At 35.5% G+C, this 17472-nt stretch overlaps 1 protein-coding gene across 1 annotated transcript in view; it reads right to left on the reverse strand.

Moving 5' to 3' along the window:
• SUGCT (succinyl-CoA:glutarate-CoA transferase) overlaps nt 1-17472 on the reverse strand; it is a gene marked incomplete at its 5' end in the record, with an annotated part of 825119 nt that overhangs the window by 694072 nt on the left and 113575 nt on the right. The window contains 1 exon segment of the mRNA XM_014585757.2: nt 11983-12126. Coding sequence (XP_014441243.1) covers nt 11983-12126 — 144 coding nt within the window.

Raw genomic sequence — 17472 nt, forward strand, 5'->3', positions numbered from 1 at the left:
TTCCTACAAGTAGTTTGGTGGGGGGGGTTTGTGGGGGGTTTTTTGGGGGGGATTGGGTTTTTTTGGGTTTTTGTTTTAGTTTGGTTTGGTTTTTGTTTGTTTGTTTGTTTTTTGCATTGGGCAATTGTAAAGGAAAGCAGAAGATTTTATTATGATTTTTGCTTTGATGACTTTAAGACAAATTTTAAAAAGTCCTAAATTCTGGAAAAAAAAATCTAATGAAAGAGGAATTTATAATTTCCACATAGAGAACTGTGGGACATAGGAGCTTAGAATCTGAAAGATCTGTGGTATCACTGATCCAGTTAGAGATAGATGAAGTTGTACATATTAATAGCTCATTAGGAAGAGATAGAAAAAGAAAACTTAGTCACTTACTATGAGTTCTTATAAGACCACAGTACTGTACATAAATAAGTGCTGGGGCCAGCAGGTGGTGTGGTGGTTAAGGTACTGGGCTCCCACATGGCCGACTGTGGTTCAAGTCCTAGACCCGGCAGCTTCATTTCTCACTTTCCTTTTCTCTATGGTCAAATTAAAAAATAATAATAACAAAATTAAATTATTTTTAAATCTTTTTTTAAGAGAGATTTTTTGCTATAGGGCATGTGTGCTCACCAGAGAGACAGACAGACAGCGAGACAGAAAGCAAGAAATCACCCCTGGGGGAATGGCCACGTCACAATCCCTTCTCCATTCTCTTCTCAGGATTTTGGGCACGCAGGCACAAGCACCTGGTGAGTTTTAAGCCGCCAGGTCTGGGACACAAACCAAGGTCAATCATGTGGGAGTCCCGTCCAGCAATGCAACCATTATGCCATCTGCTGGTCCCAGTGAATAAATAATTCTTTAGGGATAAACAAAGAAAGAAGTCCTCCAAAAAACAAAACTAAAACAAAATTGGAAGAAGATGTTTAAAAGCAAAGACATGGTAAAGTCAGTAATTTGGTGATTTACAGGCTTTATAACATCCTTGATTTTTAGCCTTATTTAAACCCATTCCAAAGAAAGACTCAACTACTTGTAAAATTTTAGACTCTTTCTTTGTTATATAGTTTTATACAGTGAGTAATGGTAATAATAAGTATATAAATTGAAATGGATGGAGACAACTGTCTATAACTGGTGAACTAGTACTTAAACCTGCTTGTGTAAAGAATAGTTGAATCTTAAAAAAATTTAAAAAATAATAAAAATAATAAATAAATAAATAAAATTAAAAAAATAAAATTAAATTAAAAAAAAAGAATAGTTGAATCTGCATTTTTAGACTTCTGGTTGGGAAATTTAATCCTGACATTCAATGTTATTTTCAAAATATGTGTGGACTTATCCTTTTTTTATTAGTTGTTTTGTGTTCTCTTACTTCTGTTTATCTCCCTTTAATTGTCCTAGTATAGTATCCTCATAAGTATTTCCTGAAAAACTAGTTTAGTCTTAGTGAATTCTTTTAGCATTTGTTTATCTGAGAATGATTTCATTTCTCCTTCCCATTTGAAGGATAATCTTGACAGGTATGGTACTATCGCTTGAAATTATGTTTCTTCCATCATTTTAAATATGTCTTCCCATTCTTTCCTTTCCTACATTGTTTCAATTGAAAGGTCCAATGTTAGTCTAATGGGGTAACTTGGCATTTCTTTCTTGCTGTTTTTAGAATATTGCCTTTGTCTTTGGTTCTTACTAATTTGGCTATGGAATTCCTTAGAAAGGATCTTATATATATATTTGGTGTCCTTTGTATTTCCTGGATTTGGATGTCCACATGCCTTTCTAAATTTGGAAAGTTTTCAGTTAATATATTATAAACAACGTTTTCTATGCCTTTCTCTCTCCACCTTCTGGAATAACTATGTAGATATTTGGCCATTTAATGATGTCTAGGATTTCTTGCATGTTGTTCTCATTTTTAGTGATTTTTTCTTATTTTTGGTTTCTTGGACTAAATCAGAGGTTTTGTCTCTAAAAGTCAGAGATTCTTTCTTCTGCATGGTCTAATCTGCTATTACTTTTGACAGAGGTTTTTCTTTTCTACATCATATTCTTTATCTCCAGAAGTTTCATTTGATTACTTTTCATTATGTCTATCTCTTTATGGAGTTACTCCTGCAAGTCATGTAAGAATTTTCTCATCCCCTGGAATTGGTTGTCTGTTTTCTCTTGCATCTCATTGAGTTTTGTTACAATTAATATTTTGGATTTTCGGATATTCCCAGGATTTCTTGTGTTTTATCCATTGCTGGTGAGGCACTATCTTCCCTTATTAGGAGAATTTCCCAGTTTTCTCCTATTTCTTGGGGCTCTGTTTTGATTTTTAGTCATCTGGTGGTATATTCACTTCTTCCTACTTCTTTGGAGTATGTTTCTGTAGCTGTGTGTTCACACACTTCCCTCTGGTTTGCATTAGTTCTGTGCTAGTTTCCCTCCTCTGCTGTTGGAGAGGGGGAGGCATAGGGGACACCCAGTAGGAGTTTGGGGTTCAGATTTTCAGAGAGGAGTTTTTCTTCTTCTACTCCTAGAGGGATTTGGGGGAAATAATTCCTTTAGAGTCTTCTGTCTTCCAGGGTTTGATTCCTGAATACACAATCCTTTCTACTCTCAGTGTGGATGGATATTGAGCAGGATAAGCATGTAAGGGTAGAACATGTCACACAGTGTGTGTACTGTGTGGGCCAGAGCAGTCTCTGATCTCTAACAGCAGGCTGAGTGAGGGTCCCTGATGAGCTCTGGCACAACAGCCTGGGCCTCCCTATTGTTCCTTATATCTCCCACTTTTATATTTATTTTTATCATGTACATTTAAGGTTTACAACATGATGGGAGTTTTTAGTTTGTTTTTTTTTAAAAGACATGTGTGCACACATGAATATAAGAGATAGGGTATGTGCAGATGGGCATGAGAGAGAAATGAGCACTCTCCCCAGGGTCTGGTCACAACATGTTGCCCTTCTTTCAGTCCTCCAGCCCATGGGATCTTGAGCACTTGGATGTGAGCCTGGCATATTTTCAAGACAACCAGGCCAGGGATTCAAATCTGAGTCACCATGTGAGATTCAGTTGCTTTTGAGCAACGCATTACCACTGCCCACTACTCCATTATCTTTATCAAACTATTTATTTCATTCTGTGCATTTATCACTTATTACTTGTTTATTGTGTATATACCCAACTACAATGTAAGTTCTATGAGTCAGAAAATTTGTATTTATTTACTTATCATTCATTGTGTATTCTAGTATATAATAAATGTGGAGCAAGGATGGATGGATGGATAGATGGATTCTGTTAATGCAAATGCAACTTTATTTCTTGCTTCGTAAGTATCAATATGTAAAGGAAATCAGAGGTCAAAATAATAATTTTTAAAATGAAAATATAGAATATGGTATTTAACACAGCATAAAGGTAAATTAAAGCATTTTAGAAGATTTTCTATGACAAAGGTTGAAACCAAAATAGTTTCCTTTTCTTTAGTCATCTAAAAAATAAAACTGAGCATTATATCCAAACTGTTACACACCCCTGCTAATAAAGGTCTTATTATACATTGCAGGCATATAATGATTCTAGGCTTAGAAAAGAATTATGAACATGAAGAAATTACTCACCATTAAGCCTCCTGCCCATCTGTTAAAAAATAATGTAGTTTTCCTAGAATTAAATTTCAGCTATAATTCTTAACACTAGTGGTTACTTACCCTTTAGTTACAACGAAGGCATAATGTTAGGGCCAAATGGATATGCTCCCCTAAGAATCAGCTGGCTCATAACTTATGGTATGTAAGGAATCACTATAAATTATCCAATACAAAAGAATATGATTACTGCATTCTATTCTACATAAAATTTCTGACTCCAGAAAATACATAAACGAATATGGAATTAATTAACTTAGCAACCAAAACAAATTGCTCTAACTCTGGTAGTAAAGAATATAAGTTAGTTTAATACTATTTATTTCAACTTTAGGAACAATCAATTAAATTCATTATTCTGCAAAGACGGAAGTCTAAGTTCAGGAAATATATGTCAATATCAATAGATCTTTATCTTTCCATTTCTTTTATAATCTTGATCTTAGTTATGTTTCTAATTTTTTAGAACATTTGAACACACCAAATTGTTTTAAAGTATATAATAAAATTAAATTAGATCAACATGAAATGTGTTTTCCTGATGTATTCTTTTCTCTTTGGGATATTCTCCCATTAGAAATGAGCAATTATGACAAATTTAGTGCCCTTACTTCTCTTATTTGTAGCTCGTGTCATAAAAATATTCAGTGTCCACGAATATAAATAATTATATTGGTCCGATTCTGGGTTTACTGATTGTTTCCTCTTTGCAGCCTGTACTTTTCTTTTTTTTTTTTTTTGGAGAGATTTTCACTGTAGGGCGCGTGCGCTCGCCAGACAGACAGAGAGAGACATAGAGACAGAAAGCGAGAAATCACCCCCCAGGGGGGATAGTCATGCTGCAATCCCTTCTCCTCCATTCTCCTCTCGGGATCTTGGGCACGCACGCACACGCACCCGGCGTGAGTTTTAAGCCACCGGGTCCGGGACACGAACCGCGGTCGACTACGTGGGAGTCCAGCGACATAGCCATTACGCTAACTGCTGGTTCCCAAGCCTATACTTTTCAATAAGCTCACGGCTTTCCTTAAATGCCAAATTGATGATTCCATAAAAATGCAGGCTATCCAAGTCCACTACCACAACCTGGAGATGGAGTATCGCGGAGCCTAGACATTGCTCCTGCCTGACGCGCTGAATCGGTTAGCCAAAGACGGGTAAGAGAGTCTGAGCCTGTAACAGCTGTACAGTACTCCCACCTAAGAAAGGAAACCCATCATTGCAATGGGATTCTCCAATGATGGGTAAGGATGAACATATGGCTCTAAAAAAATGACTCCAACCTAAGACAGGCACGATTACCCCAGGTTTTTCTCCTCTCTTTGAAAAAACTAAAAAGGAGAACATGTGGAGGACACTGCATACTGGAGCCATCTTGAGCTATCCGCCATCTTGAGCTATCCACCATCTTGGAAACCATTAGGTTTCACTTCCTCACTGAGCAAACCGTTTCTCAGAAATCATGTGACCAACCGTTCTCCCTGGAAGCGGTTGGGTTTCTAGGCAATGGGAGAGATCCACCCACACCAATGATTGGTTCATGCTGTTCTATCTCATTTGCATTTCGGGCAACCAATCGGTGCCCATCAGCCTGTATATAACTCACCATTTTTCCTCAATAAACGGAAAACTTGATCAGCACCTCGTATTGTCTCCACTGTGTGTGTGTGTGTGTGTGTGTGTGCATGAGTTTGTCCCATCTCTCACTCCCTCCCCCAGGAAACCTGTTTGACTGTCTGCGGGTCGGGATAAGCTATAGTAAGCATACTGCCTAAGGCCCACAATACTACAGAGGCATCAAAAAGGTTTTGATTTTATTTTTTTTTTTAATTAGAAGAGGGTCAGCCCCATAACATAGCAGTTAAAGAAGTCAGAGCCCACAGGACAGAATGTAATTCAAATCTCTGCCCTGGAAGTTTGAATAACACACCAGGTACTTGTGCATACATGCCCTAAATCCTGACAGGATAGAGAAATGAAGAAAAAAGGATGTGGTATGAAGACATCCTATTGGGGATGCTTTCTCTCTTTCCTCCCTACCTCCTCTTGTGGGCACACATACCCACTGAATAAAAAAAAATAATTAGAAGAAAAAACTAATATAATAATAATAACCACCACATAATGAACTATGGTCAACTTGATATCAATTCTATTATATAAGAAAATTTTTTCATTTTTATGAAGGAAAGGACACGAAAAGGCAAAGGTTTTTAGGGCGCATGGAAATCATAAGGGACCCTGAAATTTTCTGATATGGTCCAACACAAGAACTCTTTTCCACTCAAATCTGTACCATTCCAGCCTCCGAGGTTAAGATCCAAACCAAAAACTGATTATTTAAATATTCATTTCAAAACTTGATTTATAGTGATAGTTACATAATTCACTAGATTTACTAAAAATCATTAAATTATCACTTAAAAAGAATAAATTTTATAATATATAGCTCAAAAAATTGTTTAAAAAATAGTGGTATAGAGTTTTTAGTTTTCCGGGGTTTTTTGGATTTTTTTGTTTTTGTTTTGTTGTTTTTATTGAGAGGTTTTCGCTATAGGGCGCGTGCACTCGCCAGACAGACAGAGAGAGACAGAGAAGCAGAAAGCGAGAAATCACCCCCCAGGGGGGGATGGCCATGCAGCAATCCCTTCTCCTCCATTCTCCTCTTGGGATCTTGGGCACGCACGCACACGCGCTTGGCGTGAGTTTTAAGCCACTGGGTCCGGGACGCGAACCGTGGTCAACTACGTGGGAGTCCAGCGACATAGCCATTACGCTAACTGCTGGTTCCCTGGTATAGAGTTTTTAAAAAGGCAGAAACATAGATGTATCTAAAGACACAAAAAGATTAACCTTGGATTACTATACATGTTTGAAATTCAAAATTTTATCAATAAAAATGCACTAAAATAATAAAAATTAAAATTTTATCTATTCTAATATGTTTATATATGTATGAGTAATATGTAAATGTGAAGAAAGAATTGTGGCATCAAAAATGACAAAACATTTTATCTGTGAATATAATTATAGTGCTGAAAAACGAAGTCATTGTAGTTGTAGTTAAGGGAGCCTGATTGTAATTAACTACAGGAAGGATATTAAAACCTCCAAAAGATATTTCTGTAAGCCACAGCAGAATAAAAGCAACAAAATAATTGAAACCACATTCAAACCCACTTCCTTGTTACTTACCAATATCATCTGAAGAACACTGGGTAGATGCTGACATTAGACAATCCTGAGTGGACAACTTTAAATCATATTAAGACTTTAAAAAAATCAAAAGAATTTTTGAAAAGGGTTAAAAGTTTATAGCCTTGAAACTACAAAAATCTTGGTACGCACTATAAACCACATCCTGGCAACTGTCATGTCTCTACAATGAACTACTTGAAATGGTCTATTGTGGTTGAGGCAATCATCTCTGAGTTAATAATTAGCTACTATTCAAATCAGGTGAAATTTGTCTATTTCATATTATATCACTTTTAAGAGGAATACAAAATTTCATTTTTAGCAACTGGCATTGACTGTTGTAATCATCCATTTGTCATCCTATGTAACACAATCAAAATGAGTAGAAAAGTATGGGATTTTTTTAACCACAGCATGAAATTGCAATCATTTTCTGGGCAGCTGAAATTAAGTTCAAATGTTATCTACTTAATGTTGGTGGGCATTTATATAAAAAAGGAAAATTAATACTTATTTTAAAGGTGATATTTTCTATTATGCTACTTTGATAAGTGTCTGGAAATAACTTCTCATTCACATAAAGAATATTTTAATTATTTTGTAGTTTAATATTTGGATCTAGAATCTATAAATGCTATGTTAAATTGAAAAACAGCCAAGAGTTCTCTATTATTAAAAGTTACAATAATTATGGTAATAATTATGTCAATAACCAACTTTTTAATTTCTAATACTGTGAAATTGTTTTCAATAACCTAATAAAAGAAATGCTAGTCATCAGTAGAATACTTTCTAATTACATATCTTTTATCACAGTAGATCCATAGAAAAGCCCTAAATGCTAGTGAACATTCATGGACTGCCTCGCCAACATCCATTTCCCCTTCCTCTGGCCAAAAAACAACCATGCATTCTTTGGGAGGATCACTTCTCCAGTCTCAGCCATACAGTTTGGGTAAAGTTAACTCTGTACCTAGAACCAGGTATGGCTTACTTAGATAAGTCAGCACATTCTGTCTTCTAAGCCTCATTAATCAGTTCAAGAGTGGTTGCTCAACCCAGTGAAATATACAGTCTTGTTTTCTGGGATTTCTAGAAAAATAAAATTCCTTTTTCTCCCATGTAAACTACCATAAAATCCTGAAACTTTCTTGAATGATGTTGGTGTAAGAATTTAAGATTTGGAAACAAAATTGCTACAACTTTCACTTCAACATAGGAAAGGATGGAGACAAAGGAACAGAAAAGTAGAAAAGCAGATAGCAAAAAAAAAAAGGCGTTAAAATAGGAACCTAAAGAAAAGGAAGAAAAACTTACCAGGGGAGTAAAGAGCTGCCCAGGCTAGAGAAGACACAAGGCAGAAGCAAAGGGAGAGAAAAGCAGAGTTCAGGCTGCAGTATATTCAGAGAAAGAAAAATATTCTTACCTCTCACTGTCTCACATTCCAGATATGATTCGGCATAAATTATTCTCTATTACCACTGCCCTCTGAAACTCTCCTACCACTATTCACAGCCCAAAGACTATTCTAAATGGGGCAGCTGTAGCAAGTATTCAAGAAGAATAACTGAATTTATAGATAGAGGAACAGAGCCTTTTAATTAAAATCAAAATTCCTAAGCACAACATATGAATCCCTAGCAATCTTGGCTCAGCCAAGTTCTCTGCCTGTGTCTCCAGCCATTCCCTGCTCATATTCAAAGCTCCAACATTGTCCTATCTTTGCAGCCCTTGCATTTGCTATAAGCCATGCCAGGATTATACCTTTCTCTGCTGCCCAGAACTTAGTGAGCTCCTACCCATCCTTTAAGACTTAGTTCATATATCACTTCCAACTCTACCTCCACTACTTATCCTTGAACAGATGTGTCCCCTTCCTCTCTCCTAGCCCAGTTAGCATATGACACAGGGAGTGCTCCATTGATAGAGCTAAAACAAATGCAGTTTTTCTCAAAATTCTTAAATTTCAACAGAAACACTTGTCCATCAATTAAATTCCATGATAGTTTTCACTCAAAGGACCAAAACATGATAGGTAGTGATCTATAAGGACCTGCTGTGTTGCATTATCTTTCTGTGACTCTTGGGTATGCTTTGTGCATGGGGTGGGAGTGAGATGGAGATCTTGATACGTGTTCTTTGTTACTGAATGATCTTGCCTGTTTCTAGCTCAATTTGCCTCTTCCCTGTAGCTTCACCACAGAAAAGCTTTGCAACAGGGGGCTGACTGGTGTTGGTTAAGGCGCTGGATTCCCACATGGCCAAACAAAGTTTAAGCCCCGACCTGGTGACTTGCTTTCTCTCTCTCTCTCTCTCGCTCTCTCTCTCTCTCACATGTGCCCTATAGCAAATTAAAAATAATAATTAATTAATTAAATAAGTTTTTTAAATGCTTTGAAATACCCTTGCAAGTGATTTCACTCTTCCCATTCCCACACCCACCTCAGTGAAACACACTCTCTCACATTAAATTCTAGAAGATACTCAAACACTACAATACCCTACAGGACAATCATTTTCAAAACTCATTAATTATTACTGAAGTAAAGAGTATAACAGTCTGAGTAGAGATCACGAGACCTAAGACTCAACTCTAAGATCTGCTGCAGAATTTACAATGCCTAGTACAAAATAAAAAATGTAAAACCTCTTATTCAAAAATGACTAAGAATTTCAAGGCAGTAACAGCTGAACATTTAAACTAAGCTCAGAGCCTTCTATGACTGCACAAGTCACACACCCGTGATAATGTATTGCCTCCATACCTATTGGATATGCAACTTTCATCTGGTTACTTAACCTACCTCAGGTTACTTACATTTAGTTATAAAGTTAGAGGAGGGAAGAAAAGCCTTTCAGCTAATTCCCATAAATAACATCTGTGGCTCTCTGTTAGAGAGCAACATCATTCATTTGAAGATAATTCTGTTACACTTTTATATAACCACTAAAATCCTGACTGTGACTCAAAGCTACACTTAAAAACCCATACACAGTATTCTACCTTCAACTATATTGATTTTTTTCTTAACTTCTATACACCTCCTTAATTTTGCCTAAAAGGAAAAAAAACTCCAAAGCAGTGTTCCAAGTTTACTATTTTCCCATGTATCCCATTTAAATCTGAAATTCCCAACTGAGGTCTCTATGTCTAGTAAGTAATTTTTCCCACAGTAAAATGTCTCCTTGAACAAATTAGATATTTTCTTTTTCCTGCCCCTGAAAAATTATCCATTCAGAATCAACTTCCACATATAGTATAGCATCTGGGTCTGATCCAGTAAAAAGGAGGCAAATGTCATTTTGAGAGTGAGTTAACCCTTTTACTCTATCAGTTGAATATTTAGCACCACATAACTGATAAATTATAAAACAAGGGTTCTGAATCTGAGATCACAGACAGAATTCTGGGAGTAAATTAATTTGAGTGGGGAAAAAAAAGTATCTATATTCTTATAACCCTCTAGCTAAAATTTAGCATTTTGTTCAATTATGAATGGACAATAAATTATAAGAATACTAATAGTACTATGACTTGGTCACCAGTAATTATACATATTTTCATAAAACACTTTATTACAGTCTTAAAATGTCATTTACACTCAACACTACCTCAAACTTGTAATATGTTGAACTCATTACTAGAACCTGTGGTTTAATGTGTTAGTAAAAATCATATACATTGGAGGAATATAAAACACAATTGAGGGGCTAGCAGATGGTGTAGTGGTTACATGCTGGACTCCCACATGGCTGACTACAGTTTGAGTCCCAAACTGACCTCTTGAAGCTCACACAGGGCACATGTGTGAGCATGCCCAAAATCCTGAAAAGAGAATGGAAGAGTGAACCAGCAGTTAGCGTAACGGCTATGTCACTGGACTCCCACGTAGTCGACCGCGGTTCGCGTCCCGGACCCGGTGGCTTAAAACTCACGCCGGGCGCGTGTGCGTGCATGCCCAAGATCCCGAGAGGAGAATGGAGGAGAAGGGATTGCAGCATGACCATCCCCCCTGGGGGGTGATTTCTCGCTTTCTGTCTCTATGTCTCTCTCTGTCTGTCTGGCGAGAGCACGCGCCCTATAGTGAAAATCTCTCCAAAAAAAAAAAAAAAAAGAATGGAAGAGAAGTGATTGCGTTGTGGCTAGTGCCCATAGGGGGGTGATACCTCAGTTTCTATCTCTCTGTCTCTCTCTCTCTCTCTCTCTGTCTCTCTGGTGAGCGCATGTGCCCTTTGGCAAAAAACTCTAAAAGAAATATACATAATTATAACACACAATTAGGGGGCCAACAGATGGCATAATGATTATGTCATTGGACTCCCACATGGCCAACTGAGGGACCCAGTTGAGTCCTGGACCTAGCAGCTTGAAACATGCTTGGTACATGTGTGTGTGTGTGCCCAAAATCATGAAAGGAGAATGGAGAAGGAACTGCAATGCGGCCATCCCCTGTTGAAGGGGGGGGTAATATCTCACTTTCCATCTTTCTGTTTCTCTCTTTCTCTATCTCTCTGGTGAGCACACATAACCTATGGCAAAAACCTCTTTAAAAATATATATATATGTATGTATGTGTATATATACATATATATGTGTGTGTATATATGTGGGTGTGTGTGTTTATATATATATATATATATATATATATATATATATATATCACAAAATAGATTTTTATATTAGAATAGCTATAATATAACAGGCTTGCTCTGTCATCCTAAATAGCTCACCTTATGTATTTAAAAACATGATTCCAAGGAAATATCTACAGACTTCACCAGATGACCAAAGGGTCCATGGCACATAAAAGGTAAAGCAGAACCTCTGGTCAGAAGTTACAGTTCATGTAACAATAAAATAGAAACAACTGTACTCTTGTCTCGTAAGTAGTCATAGACCAATTTTGGTTAAAAAAAGAAACAGTCTTAAAATTCTAGTCCAACACCAATTACAACAAAATCATCATGGTCTATTGATTTTAATATGAGAACAACGGCATCAAACAGAGCAACCTTAAAGTTGTTCTATATTTTTTTCTGTTCTTTTGTGTTTTTTTTTATCTATTTTGCACATAAGATCATATAATCGATCTGAAAAGATATAACCCAGACACATTATTTTATACTAAAACGTCACTTGAATTGATACCTGAGAAGACAGGAGGTTACAGTCAATGAACAGTCCTTTTCCAGTTTTATATCTTTGTATCAATCCAGCCATAATGGCTCCATATGCATACAGGCCAGTGGCAAGGTCAGTCATGGCCACTCCTGGGCGAACAGGATCTCCATCCTGATATTAGGGTAGGTTTGAAAAAAACATAAAATTGAAAATTAAAACCATCATATGATTTCTCAAATATCCTAAGATCAAAAAGAAGAAAGAAGCATATATCAAGCAAGCAGACACATACACACACACACACACACACACACACACACACACACTAAAGGTGACAATTTGCTATTGTGAATATTTGTTGGTGATGAGAACATATTCATTTTTACTGTATGTTTCTCACCATATTTCTCTCCCCTAACCAAACTAAACTAACCCAAATAAAATTTTTAAAAATTTAAACACATCTTAATACAGTTTGCCTTGTTTATACTAAAAAGTAAATAAATAATTGAATTTGAATGTGTTGAAAAGAAAGGAGTTAACACAATAGTTTTCTCCTGTAGGAGAGAGGTTATTTCAGGAAAAAGAGATGGCAGAAATCTTGGTCTAATCTCCTTATAATAGCTGGAAATACAATAAAGATATTTATATTGAAAAAAAAATATGAAAAGATGCTTAACAGCATTAGCCATTAGATAAATGCAAATGAAAACCACAATGAGCTTACAACTCAAAAATAAAAAGACAAATAAACCGATGAAAACCTGAGCAGACATTTCTCCAAATAATATAGATACAGAAGGCTAATGAGGCACTTGAAAAGATACTGAACATCATTAATCATTAGAGGAATGTAAATTAAAACCACAATGAAATACTACTTCACACCCACAAGGATCGTGCTCATGAGAAAAGGAGATAATGAGTGTCAGCACAGAAGTGGAGAAATTGGAACTTTCATACACTGCTGGTGGAATTGTGAAATGGTCTAGTCACTGTAGAAAACAATTTAGTAGTTCTTCAAAAAGTTAAACACAGAGTTAATGTATAACTCAGCAAATCTACTAAGAGAATGAGCACATGTCCTTATAAAAAGCTCACACATAAGTTTTCACAGTTGCCTTATTCATAATAGACTAAGAATAGAAGTAACTCAAATGTCCATTTACTGATTAACAGATAAACAAAATGTGGTATACCCACACAAGAGGATATTTAGGCAACAAAAGGAAGTGAAATACTAATACATCTACAACTTCAAAGACATTAAGCTGAGCAACATTACACAGCAACAAAGGCTGTGATACTGTATGCTTCCATTACAAGAATTAGTCAGAATAGGCAAATCCACAGAAACCAAGGAGATTGGCCAGAGACTAGGAGGAGCTAAGAATAAGGAGTGACTGATAATGAGGATGAGGTTTCCTTATGGAGTAATGAAAATATTCTAAAACGGATTATGGAATGGTTGCACAATCTGTGAATTATAATAAAAAACATTAATTGTACACTTTAAAGGAGGTAAGTTGTATGGTATATGAATTCCATATCTACAAAGCTGTCTCTTTTTTTAAGTATCATTATAGTCCTGGTAATCAAATGAAAATCAAAGCAGAAAAAATAAAAATTAAATTTAAAAAATTATTAAAGTCCTAATTTTTTTTTTAGAGAGAGTTTTGCTATAGGGCACATCTGCTTGCCAGAGAGACAGAAAGTGAGAAATCACACCCATATGGGGTGGCCATGCTTCAATCCCTTCTCCATTCGCCTCTTGGGATTTTGAGCATGCACACATTCATGCCCAGCGTGAGTTTTAAGCTGCCGGGTCAGGACTTGAACCGCAGTTGACTACATGGGAGTCCAGTGACATAACCATTATGCCATCTGCTGGTCTCTAAAGGCCTAATTTTTAAAACAAATGTATTTCATAGAAACTCTAGATGCTGCATTTCATCCACAGCTGTTTGACCACATATGACCTACCATTCATTCTCTAATACAGTTCAGAGGAGCTGTGTTCATGGTGTGGAAATCCCTCATAAATGCACTGTTATCGTTGAAGAATTGTCAGCATGGCAGAGAAATAAGGGAGTGGAAACAAATTACTACTTATTTTACAGGAAGCCACACAAAGGACCACATTATGGCTACGAAGTGACCGAGTACTCCCAGGAGCAATAAGACAGAGTCAGAGACCAACCTGTGTGAATGCAAGGTACCAACCTCTCCTTCCACACCTGGAACTCCAGTGGAGCTCCGCTCTGCTAACAATACAAAACAATGTCTCCCTTCTCCTGAAATATGGGATAAGTGGGGTGCTACAGTCTCTTTTTAGGGATAGGGATTCATTACTCAGAATCCTTAATAAAAATATATTTGAGGAAAAAAATGGGTAATTAACTGACTTACTTAAGCAATATACCCTAGAATCTCACTGTAATTTATTGGGAAGCAGATTTAAATTCATCTGTAGGCTTTCAGAAATCAAGTGATACATTTATTTTACTAAATTATGGTTCTAGAAATTAATAAAAGTTTTACTTTTTTATGGTCACTAAAAATCTTTTATTTACTTTTCAAATTTATTTCATAGTTTCTTTTTTACTTTAATTGTTGTAGAAACTACTTTAAATGTATTTAACACTTTTAATAAGTTAATTATAACCCTTTTTAAGAAAAATTTATGATGCATTTTCTTTAAAACTAAAAGATATGCTTCTCATCAAAAAAGATAAGATACTCTAAAACTGAAAACATACAGTTATAGTGGGAGGACAAAGTATTAAATAAAAATATTAACAGTCTTCCAATAACTTACTTTTCACATTCATTCATGACTCTCCACTCTCACAGTTTTAATATTATCTTCTTATTCTCTCTTATTCCCATGATTCATGTATTCAAAAACCCAAACATTGATGGAAAAACTAATAAAATCTGAATAAAATATGAGGTTTAGTTAATAGTATTGTACCAGTTAAAATGTCTTAGTTTTGATCACAGTTATATGGTTTTGTAAAAATTAACTTTAAAGAAAATTTGGTAGAAGAGTATAGGAATTATCTGTAGTAGTTTTACAACTTCTCTCTAAAACTATTTCAAAACTTAAAAGTTGAAGAGTAAAACCTGGATTATTTCTTTAAAATATAAAATTTGATAACTTAAAAAATTATTTAGTGTTTTTTTTTTAAATAACCCAATCTAGAGAAGTGGGGGACATGACTATTTTTAAAAGTTTTTTAAATTTTCCTGGGACCAACAGAAGGTGTAATGGTTATGTTGCTGGACTCCCATGTAGTTGACCAGGGTTTGAGTCCTTGACTAGGCAACTTAAACTCACACCAGGTACAGGCACATGCATAACAAAATCCTGAGAGGAGAATGGAGAAGAGGGGATTGTGGAATGGCTATCCCTACTGGGGGGTGATTTCTCACTTTCTGTCTCTCTGGCAAGCACACACACCCATTAGCAAAAATCTCCCTCAAAAACAAACAAACAAACAAAAATTCTTTATGTAACAATCTCCTAAATTACAAAATTAAGAATTTAAAATGTATTATTTCTCAGACACAATTCAAGACAGATGAACATTTTCATTCATTTCTCTACATCTATTCTTTTCACTACTTTCAGAATTTACCAAATTAAACAGACAAAAAAAAACTTAGAAGGAAGAAGAAAGAAAAAAAAGAAGAGAACAGAGAAGAGGATGGAGGAAATAATACATTTTTCTAAGTTATTATCTAAAATCTTGTCTTGTTAAAAAGTACGTAAGACACTATAAATCAATTCTGGCATATGTCCAATAAAAAGGCATGAATTTAAAAAGCTGCCAAGTATTTTTCTCTTAAATTACATTACTCAATATAATTTCTTCATCAGACAACAAAAATGTCAAAAAGTTTAAAACTAATAAAATCTGAATAAAATATGAGGTTTAGTTAATAGTATTGTACCAGTTAAAATGTCTTAGTTTTGATCACAGTTATATGGTTTTGTAAAAATTAACTTTAAAGAAAATTTGGTAGAAGAGTATAGGAATTATCTGTAGTAGTTTTACAACTTCTCTCTAAAACTATTTCAAAACTTAAAAGTTGAAGAGTAAAACCTGGATTATTTCTTTAAAATATAAAATTTGATAACTTAAAAAATTATTTAGTGTTTTTTTTTTAAATAACCCAATCTAGAGAAGTGGGGGACATGACTATTTTTAAAAGTTTTTTAAATTTTCCTGGGACCAACAGAAGGTGTAATGGTTATGTTGCTGGACTCCCATGTAGTTGACCAGGGTTTGAGTCCTTGACTAGGCAACTTAAACTCACACCAGGTACAGGCACATGCATAACAAAATCCTGAGAGGAGAATGGAGAAGAGGGGATTGTGGAATGGCTATCCCTACTGGGGGGTGATTTCTCACTTTCTGTCTCTCTGGCAAGCACACACACCCATTAGCAAAAATCTCCCTCAAAAACAAACAAACAAACAAAAATTCTTTATGTAACAATCTCCTAAATTACAAAATTAAGAATTTAAAATGTATTATTTCTCAGACACAATTCAAGACAGATGAACATTTTCATTCATTTCTCTACATCTATTCTTTTCACTACTTTCAGAATTTACCAAATTAAACAGACAAAAAAAAACTTAGAAGGAAGAAGAAAGAAAAAAAAGAAGAGAACAGAGAAGAGGATGGAGGAAATAATACATTTTTCTAAGTTATTATCTAAAATCTTGTCTTGTTAAAAAGTACGTAAGACACTATAAATCAATTCTGGCATATGTCCAATAAAAAGGCATGAATTTAAAAAGCTGCCAAGTATTTTTCTCTTAAATTACATTACTCAATATAATTTCTTCATCAGACAACAAAAATGTCAAAAAGTTTGTTTTTAAAGTAGTTGGCTTCATCTCCAGAAATGAAAAAAAAAAATTATCCTTAAATGTATCTGTATCTTTATGACACATTTTTATTTCATACTGAGTCATTCATTATACTAATGTAATCTACAAAAAATTTTTTATCCTAAGACACATGAATTTTTTAATGAACCATTTTCTGAAATATGAATTATTTCACCACTTACTAACTACATAACCTTTGGAAAGTTCTTGGTCTTTCTTGGATTTTTCTCAATTGTCAAATGTGGGTAATGGTAACATCTACTTCACCTTTTGGTATGAGAATTAAGAAACAAAAGGTGTCGGGACCAGCACATGGCATAATGGTTGTGTCTCCCATGTGGTCAACCGTGGTTCAAGTATAGGACCTCATGGCTTAAAACACACCACACATGTATGTGTGTGCATGCCCAAAATCCTGAGAGAAGAATGAGGAGACGAGATTGCAGTGTGGCTATCCCCCAGAGGGTGATTTCTTGCCTTGTGTCTCTTCTTCTCTGGTGAGCACATATACCCTATAGCAAAAATCCCTCTTAAAAAAAGAAAGGAGCCACCCCCGGGGACCCTGCGCCGAGCGCGTGCAAGGCGGCGGCGGGCGGAATAGACCCTGCACC

Source organism: Tupaia chinensis, unplaced genomic scaffold (assembly GCF_000334495.1).
Source record: "Tupaia chinensis unplaced genomic scaffold, TupChi_1.0 Scaffold000088_1, whole genome shotgun sequence".
Taxonomy (NCBI): Eukaryota; Metazoa; Chordata; class Mammalia; order Scandentia; family Tupaiidae; genus Tupaia; species Tupaia belangeri.